At 38.5% G+C, this 9415-nt stretch overlaps 1 protein-coding gene across 3 annotated transcripts; it reads left to right on the forward strand.

Moving 5' to 3' along the window:
* The first annotated feature begins 601 nt into the window (after positions 1 to 601).
* Positions 602 to 8749, forward strand: SLITRK4 (SLIT and NTRK like family member 4). 3 transcript variants are annotated; one of them, XM_075259864.1, is made up of 3 exons: positions 602 to 1407; positions 2439 to 2575; positions 5020 to 8749. In XM_075259864.1, the coding sequence occupies exon 3, from the start codon at positions 5020 to 5022 to the stop codon at positions 7573 to 7575; it is 2556 nt and encodes an 851-aa protein (XP_075115965.1). In that variant the 5' UTR covers positions 602 to 1407; positions 2439 to 2575; the 3' UTR covers positions 7576 to 8749. The 3 variants fall into 3 exon arrangements, with proteins under 3 accessions (XP_075115965.1, XP_075115967.1, XP_075115966.1); XM_075259866.1 differs by lacking the exon at positions 2439 to 2575; XM_075259865.1 differs by lacking the exon at positions 602 to 1407 and having other exon boundaries at positions 2278 to 2575.
* The last annotated feature ends 666 nt before the right edge of the window (positions 8750 to 9415 follow it).

Raw genomic sequence — 9415 nt, forward strand, 5'->3', positions numbered from 1 at the left:
GCCTTCGCTTCCTGACTCCAAACCTGTAATGCAAACTTCCCTTCTCAATAATTCACCTTTACCAGCTCTTAACCCCTCCAGTGCCAGTCCTTACCATTTTCTCCTGAAGGAGTCCTCATTGCTTCTCCTGCTATCCCAGAGTTTACAGGATTCCCTCGGGCTTGACTGTAAAATCTCTACTAGGGAGTGAACATATTCACTTGCAGTATACATTAAAATTTTCTATTAGCACCAGTGATGTTTACTGCCAAGAATAATCCTTAATGGAGCTTATTATTAATTTCCCTTTACATGCGCTGTTATTAATGAGAAATATTGTCATGAAAATAAACATGTTAATGGAAATAAATAATATTTGTTAGTATACTTGAATATAATAAATAAATATACAAATATATATATATATATATATATATATATATAATATATATATATATATATATATATATATATATATATATGATGGATAGATAGATATTAAACACACACAGATAGATAGATAGATAGATAGATAGATAGATAGATAGATAGATAGATAGATAGATAGATAGACACATGTTTCCTAAATATTGCATGTATGGTAATAGCATTGACACAATATTAGTATTCAGCCTGAATAAGAGCTTGTTGCAGAGCTGGCAGACTCATCCATTTAAATATTGCATCAATTCCTTTGCATTTACAGCAATGCCAGGAGCATGAGTACTAAGGTGCCATGTTTTGGCAACATTAGGAGGATCACACTACAGATACCAGGGTAAATCTGATAACACATCTATTTGTATTATATAGCTAGCTGTACATTTATAAATGGTTACTATACATATTAGGGTTAAAATGGCCAAAATACCTTTACCCAGCAGTATTGTGCACAGAGCTCCACTGAACACAATCTGATCCCCAAACACCTGCCTGACCAAGCACAGCAGGGGGAGTCCCAGTCCAGCTCTGCTTCTTGATCCCAATAAACTCAACAGCAAAAATGCCATCAATAATGATTGATCTGAACACTCAATCTTGATCCAGTGGATCCATGAAGGTGTTTTTTTTTACCCAGCAGGGGCTGCAGTTCTGCGTTTTATGCATTATGCATTTGCATCCTGCTCCTAGGAGACTCACCCTCTTAACAAGATTTCCAGATCCCCTGCAGTTGCTCTATGTGTGCCTGGATTTATTTATTGAAAGGGATCGATTGATATGTGTTGAGATTGTGGTCCTGTGTGAGTACATATACTGTGTGTGTGACAGAAAAGGAGAAGAGAGGGGGAGAGAGGAAGAAGAGGAGGGGGTGATAGAGAGGCAGAGGGAGAGGGAGAGCTTGAGGAGCAGGGAGAAGTCCACATCTCTTGGAGACAATCACAAAATGCAGAACATTTTCATTTCCTTACATGGATCCGGATTTTAAAGGTAAGAAAATAGACTTGAAAGAGAACATTCATCTGTATTGGCTTCCTAGAACCATTTGACAGAAGTATAGGAAGGCTTGCTAGGTTTTACTTAGACTACAGCAGCATTACACAAGGTGATGTTCTTCTTCCCCAGCCAGGCAGCTCCTGCATTTCCATCAAGTGGATCCTTCATCAGATCTGTGCCAATTAATGCTTGTATTATCTTCTGTGCGGGATCAATGCAGATTAGGGAATTAAAAGAATGATCATATATCGTAAAGGAAAATCGAAGCATGCCTTGGAAAAAAAAAACCTGACTTTCTAGATTCCCCCTCCCTCTGCAAAGACTGGCAGTATGCATTTAGGAAAATCCCCCCCCCCCTCCCAAATGTAGTTCAGTGTAGTGTTTTCCTGTTATCTCTAGGTCTTGGCTTACTAAAGGCATTTCTTGTCGGGATCTAGAAGCTGAAGGGTTACTTCATGGATTTTCTTTGTGACTGATCGTTGGAAAAGGGGATCTGTCCTCCATCGGCAGCAAATGATCTCCCACTCCCTCCCCCCCTCCTCTTTTAACCACCAGACACATCCAGCAGCTATCTGACTTGAGAGACCCTTTCTATAAGCCTGACACTCGCCACCAGCAAACATTATCCCATGGAAACACAGCTGACTAGGAAGCAAGAGCTTTTTTTCATAGTGGGAGTCTCTTTGATGCAGATCTTATGACCCTCTCTTGCAATCCCATGCCCTCTGATCACACTGTGGACTCCCCTTTGCAGCCCAGACACAGGAGAGACACAGCAAGTTGGACCTGCCCCAGACCCTTGCATCCTCCAGCATCCTCTTCTCCCATCATGGGTACCACTTAATTTATGCAAGGCTACCTGTTCCTAATTAGGAGGCTGCAGAGACTAGAGGAGGATAGATTGCTGGCTATTGTCTCATGTAACACTGGCAGAAAGGGATCCTTGCAGCAGCAGCAGCAGCAGCAACAGCGGCAGCAGCATCTATAACCTGCATGATTTTCTCATGGGTATCCCTCTTCCACAGCCCTGGCACATCTTCTGGAGGAGATATCTGATTGAGGACAAGAGCACCCAGCAGGAGCAGAGACCATGCTGCGGCAAAGCATTGCAGTACTAATCAGTACTATCACAAACCTCAGGCATTTGCCACTGATATCATAGGTACTGCTGTCTAACACTGACCTATCCTTCTCTATGTCTTCCCTTTCTCTCTGTGCATTCTAGTTCTCTTTCTGTCTCATCTTAACTAAAATGTGAAGCCAGCATGTGCTGTCGGTGAAAACTGGTTTTGTGCTGGGAGAGATAACTATTTAGCAGGTTGCTGTGGTGTAAATACTGGATAGCAGATGCACTGCTAAAGACGCCAGTATAATAGCTGAGATCATGCATGTAGAATGTAGAGGGGATGGAGATCATGTATGTATGAGCATGGAATAAGTGCATGCATGTAAATCATAGAGCTGCAGGTATAAAGACTAGTTCTAACTAAGATCAGGTCATTTTGTGATAGCTGAGATGCATGTATTATGGCTATAGTAATAACTGCATATATGTCTATAAATGATAGTGCCAGCTGAGATCCATGTATTAAGACTATAGTGAGAACTGAGTACATGGCTTGGAAATATAGTGATGGCTCAGATGTATGTATTAAGGCTATAGTGATAATATGCCCATAAAATATAGTGATGGCTCAGATACATATATTAAGTCTATAGTGATAACTGAGTACATGCCTATAAAATATAGTGATAACATACCTAAGAAATATAGTGATGGCTCAGATGCATGTCATAAGGATATGGTGATAACTGAGTACATGTCTATGAAATATAGTGATGGCTCAGATGTATGTCATAAGGATATGGTGATAACTGAGTACATGTCTATGAAATATAGTGATGGCTCAGATGTATGTCATAAGGATATGGTGATAACTGAGTACATGTCTATGAAATATAGTGATGGCTCAGATGTATGTGTTAAGAATATAGTCATAACATGCCTATAAAATATAGTGTATATTTGCAGATCATAGAGATAACTGAATGTATGCCCATAAAATATAGTGCTAGATGCATGTATGCAGATCATAGTGATCATTGAGTACATGCTTGTAAAGTATAGTGATAGCAGATCATAGTGATCACTGGATATAGGCTTAGAAAGTCTAGTGATAGGTGCAAGTACGCAAATCATAGTGATAACCCAATATATGCCAATAAAATATAGTGACAGCTGAGATGCATGTATGCATGTTATAGTGGTAACTTAATATATGTCTATAAAGTATAGTGATAGCTGGGGTGTACGTATGCAGACAATAGTGATAACTGAATACATGTCTATAAAGTATAGTGATAGCTGAGATGCTTATATGCAAATCCTATTGATCACTCAATACATGTCTATAAAATATAATGACAGCTTAGATATACAATTATTGATCATAGCAATCATTAGTTATATATGTATATATAATATAGTGATACTGTAGCTTATCTCTATGTATAGTGATAGTAGAATACTTGCCTATGAAATAACGTATTGGACCAATATAGATAATGGGTATAATAGAGAATCCTGTAGACTATTGAGGATAACTGGAATGCATGTTTGATGAATATCTGAATAAAATTTGAGAATACCTGATGTAAATTATAGTATCTTCAGGGTGAAGATTATAAGTTATAGCCCAGATACGTGTATATAGAATTGCTGACATGTACATACGTAGATTGGAAATGCATGTCAAGATATGTAGGGTGTATCAAACCTAGGGTGTATGTATTTAGTATATACTAATAGCTCATATCATCATGGTAGAATCTGATAGAGCTGGATGTCTGGCCAGATTAATTTTAGTGCAGATACTGGAAGGTTTAATTTAGTTTTTCCTCTTGAAACTTTAGTCTCCTTGTGCACCTAAATACTACTCCATACATGCTACTTTACAACAGTATTTTCCAAAACCATTCCAAACAAGCTGTAATCCTTTTTGCAAAATTGGATTTTAATGTGTGTATACAAAAATGAATGTCCACGTCTTGTATTCTGCATGCCTGCACCTGTATACTTCTGTATAATGTGCATTGATATTGTGTTATAATGGTTATGTTGAGTAACACACACATACACACACGTACAGTGTATGCACACAACTGCTTACAATAGTGTTGGCCAGATTATCTTCAGTAACACACATACAGTACATGCACACAATTGCATGCAATAAGGTTGGCCAGTACAATAGTATTGACAATGATGTCTTTTAAGGTATGCTAGTGCCATGTATAGTACTATAAATATAGAACAGACATGTTATTATATTGTGATATGAGTTATAGGTCTAGGAGGGACAGAGGGGAATACTTAGAAATGTATTGATAGCTAATTTATTCTGCAAAGACACGAGGCTAAAATTCCATATGGTATAAATCATATATCTAGCACTTGTAAGTGAATAGTGCAATGAAATCGAAGCAGTGCAGTGTAATTTATGTGCAAGCACACGTATATAGACCTATAGACACATACTGCATACATACACACAGTAATCTATATATTATATCTATATTAAGACAGTGTCTTTCTGTTGTTATCAGATGATTTACCCCAGCAGCCTGAGATCTTATTGTCACTGCCTGAAGATGTTTCTGTGGCTTTTCCTGTTCCTCTCCACCCCAATCTCCTCCACCAACCCGGACTCAGAACTCACCCAGGAGATCTGCAATGTCTGCTCTTGTCTGTCAGTAGAAAATGTCCTCTATGTCAACTGTGAAAAAGTGGCAGTGTACAGACCAAACCAGCTGAAGCCCCCACAGTCCAATTTCTATCACTTGAACTTTCAGAATAATCTTCTGATCATTCTGTACCCTAATACTTTCCTTAATTTTACCCATGCCGTGTCCCTGCAACTGGGCAATAACAAACTGCAGAATATTGAGGGAGGAGCTTTCCAGGGACTTAGTGCATTAAAACAGTTGCACTTGAACAACAATGAATTAAAGATCCTGAGGGCTGACACTTTCCTGGGCATAGAGAACTTGGAGTATCTCCAGGCTGACTACAATTTAATCAAGTATATTGAGCGAGGAGCCTTCAATAAACTACACAAGCTGAAAGTCCTCATCTTAAATGACAATCTTATTTCTGCCCTCCCTGATAATATATTTAGGTTTGCCTCCTTAACTCATTTGGACATTAGAGGAAATAGAATCCAAAAGATGCCCTACATAGGTGTCTTGGAGCACATTGGCAGGGTTGTGGAGCTGCAGCTGGAAGATAACCCTTGGAATTGTACATGTGATTTGCTGCCTCTAAAAGCTTGGCTGGAAAACATGCCATACAATATCTACATCGGAGAGGCAATTTGTGAGACGCCTAGTGATTTGTATGGAAGATTATTAAAAGAGACTAATAAACAAGAGTTATGCTCTATGGGCACTGGTAGTGACTTTGATGTACGGATATTGCCTCCATCCATGGAGACAACCTTCACCACTCCTGGGGGGCATACGGCTCAAACATCACTAAATCGTCTGGTCACCAAACCCCCCAAAACGACCAATCCATCCAAAAACTCTGGCATAGTATCTGGCAAATCTGTATCCAACCACAGCCTTAGCCAGATTGTCTCATTTCAGACCAGAGTACCTCCACTGTCACCTTGTCCATCTCCGTGTGTTTGCAAAACTCATCCTTCAGATCTGGGATTAAGTGTTAACTGTCAGGAGAGGAATGTATATTCATTATCTGAGCTGGCACCTAAACCCATAAATGCAAAGAAACTTCACGTCAATGGGAATTATATCAAACAAGTAGAACAAGCAGATTTTGCCGAATTTGAAGGTCTGGATCTGCTTCATTTAGGAAGCAATCAATTAACAACTATCCAAGGCAATGTCTTCTGCAACCTCACCAACCTAAGGAGGCTTTATCTGAATGGAAACCAAATTGAACGCCTCAGCCCTGAGATATTTATTGGTTTGCACAATCTGCAGTACCTTTACCTGGAATACAATGTCATACGAGAAATATTGGGGGGGACCTTTGAATCCATGCCAAATCTTCAGCTGCTTTATTTAAATAACAACCTTCTAAGAAGCCTGCCAGCCTATATTTTTTCCGGAGTGCCACTGGCACGGCTGAATATAAGAAATAATCATTTCATGTACTTGCCTGTAAGTGGCGTCCTTGACCAACTCAAATCTCTTACACAGATTGATCTGGAAGGAAACCCATGGGACTGCACTTGTGATTTAGTTGCTCTGAAACTCTGGCTGGAGAAACTCACTGAAGGCATTGTCATGAAAGAGGTCAAATGTGAGACACCTGTTCAGTTTGCAAACATTGAGCTGCGGTCACTAAAAAATGAAATTTTATGCCCCAAGCTAATAAACAAGCCACCCACGCAGTACACCAGCCCCGTCCCTGCCATCACCTTTACAACTCCTTTGGGTCCCATGAAAAGCCCCCCAGGTGGACCTGTCCCTTTATCGATTTTAATACTTAGTATTTTAGTAGTGCTTATATTAACTGTTTTTGTTGCATTTTGCCTCCTTGTTTTTGTCTTGAGACGTAATAAAAAACCCACCGTAAAGCATGAAGGCATTGGGAATCAGGAGTGCAGTTCTATGCAGCTCCAGCTGAGGAAGCATGACCAGAAAGCCCTTAAGATGGATGGTATATCTGCAGAAACCTTTTTCCCACAGACCATTGAACAGATGAGTAAGAGTCACACTTGTGGCATAAGGGATGCTGAAATGGGATTTCCATTTTCTGATCACCAAGGGCAAAAGGTGGTCCTCAGGAACATGACTGACAAAGACAAAGATTCATTGCATGGGGATTCTAAAAAAAGACTTAGCACAATCGATGAACTGGATGAATTCTTTCCAGGAAGAGACTCCAATTTATTTATCCAGAATTTTTTAGAAAGTAAAAAAGAATATAATAGCATAGGAGTCAGTGGCTTTGAAATACACTATCCTGAAAAGCTACAAGATAAAAAATGCAAGAAATCTTTAATAGGTGGAAACCACAGTAAGATTGTAGTAGAGCAGAGAAAGAGTGAATATTTTGAACTCAAAGCCAAACTTCAAGGCACACCTGACTACTTACAAGTGCTTGAAGAACAAACAGCGTTGAGCAAAATGTAGGTCGCGCAGAGTCGTTCTTAATAGAGACAATAATTCAATGATGAAAAGTGCCTTTGTAGACTTTAAACTTCCAAATATTATCTATATAGGCATAGATGCAGGTGATTTCAGGAGTGTCCAGTTGCTTATGGTTGCATATGTTGAAGAAATTTCTTTGTAGGTTCTAATTTTTCAGAACATCTTCTTTCTGGATCTCTAGGATTGCACCAGACACTATTGCCAAAGGGATACTTTGTTGTTATTCTGACATAAATACCCTCAACCAGAGAGGCATCTCCTGTATATTTTGTACCCAAATGCAAAACTTCTATCTCCTTGTGATTGGTTATTGCAACAAAAACTGTTTCCGGTGAAGGTATCTCTACTTTTACGTCTACTTCCAAAATGGATAAGGCTGGTGGAAATGTTTGGGTTAAACGCTAATCTCAGACAAAGATAAAGCATGCAAAGGATCGCCAGTGTCTTTGAGGAAATAGAGTCAAATTTCTGATAATCTTAAACTAGGTAAAGAGGAAAAGTCATGTTCAATTGTGCAAGTGCATAAACCATGCTTTACAATTCTACAAAAAAAATAAATTCAGTCACTTGAACCATACTTGTCTACACCTTAAAAAATGAATATATTTCACGATTATTTAACAATATTTTTTTTCTTCTGCAAAATGTGAATTGAGTGAAAGCTTCTATATAAAAAAACAAAACAAAACAGAATTATGATAATTTGCAATCAGGTCGGTTGCATTGATTTTCTGGATATGCTTGCTATGTGAGCGGGGTATAAAATATTTTTTTAAATAGAAAACAAATTCATATACATGAAATACTTTGTATACTAAATAGAAAATCTATGTACTCCTTAATATGTATTTAAATGCCTGACTTGTTTCTGTGATCACATTGCATTAATCTTTACAAAGTTAAACATTGAGATATACCAAACTGATACAGGAAATGATTGATGTGTAAACATGACTTGATATAATGTGATCAGGTACAAAATAAAGGTTGTCCACCTACATCCTTGTGAATTCTAGATTCATTTGCCTTAATGGTATTTAATGTCATCATTCTCGTCCCCGTGGTACTCTATGGATATTGATATCGTTCTATAATTTGTCTGATTTAGCAGTGTTGCATGCTAAATACATCTGAATGAGATGATAAGTAATTGTATACGAACTTGTACAAGGATTGTATCTGTATATGGGGAAATAGGATGATCCCATGTCAATTGTACAAATGCACTTGTGGGATCGTGCACAGTGACAAGGTTTGCAGATTGGTCTGACTAATAGGACTATATCTTCATAGGCAATAGAGATCATCTCCAATACTAAACTGGCGTCCATTTAAAAGCAGTCAAGTTTAAGGAAAGTGAGACATCTTCTGCATTACTGAACTCGGTGTGTCGTGAGTTTCAGCTGGTTGGTTAGAATGATGAGAATTTTGATTGCTTAGGTTGAAGTGTTAGCGGCGCACAATTTTTATGCAGATTGCTGAAACGTATAGATTAGACTATCAGCATATGCTACACATGCACCTCCAGGTCTCCATCTGTCGTGATGTACTAGTCTTTGCATGGCTTTACTTTTAAAGTGATGATGTGACGGTGTTTTCTGTATGCAAAGGTGAATATTAACATATTCATGCTTGGAGTAATAGCAGTTCTATTGCACTCTTGAAATATGTGAAATAATATGCATAGACAGAGGTAGCACAGTATAACTTGAGAGGTAATGAGTTACTGTAAGTATACAGTGTCAGCCTTCTTTAACTTGACTTTTTTCAATTGCTTTCAATGGGGCTTTTGCTCTGTGATATCAGACTTCAGGGTGCTATC

This window comes from Leptodactylus fuscus, chromosome 11 (genome assembly GCF_031893055.1).
Source record: "Leptodactylus fuscus isolate aLepFus1 chromosome 11, aLepFus1.hap2, whole genome shotgun sequence".
Lineage (NCBI taxonomy): Eukaryota > Metazoa > Chordata > Amphibia > Anura > Leptodactylidae > Leptodactylus > Leptodactylus fuscus.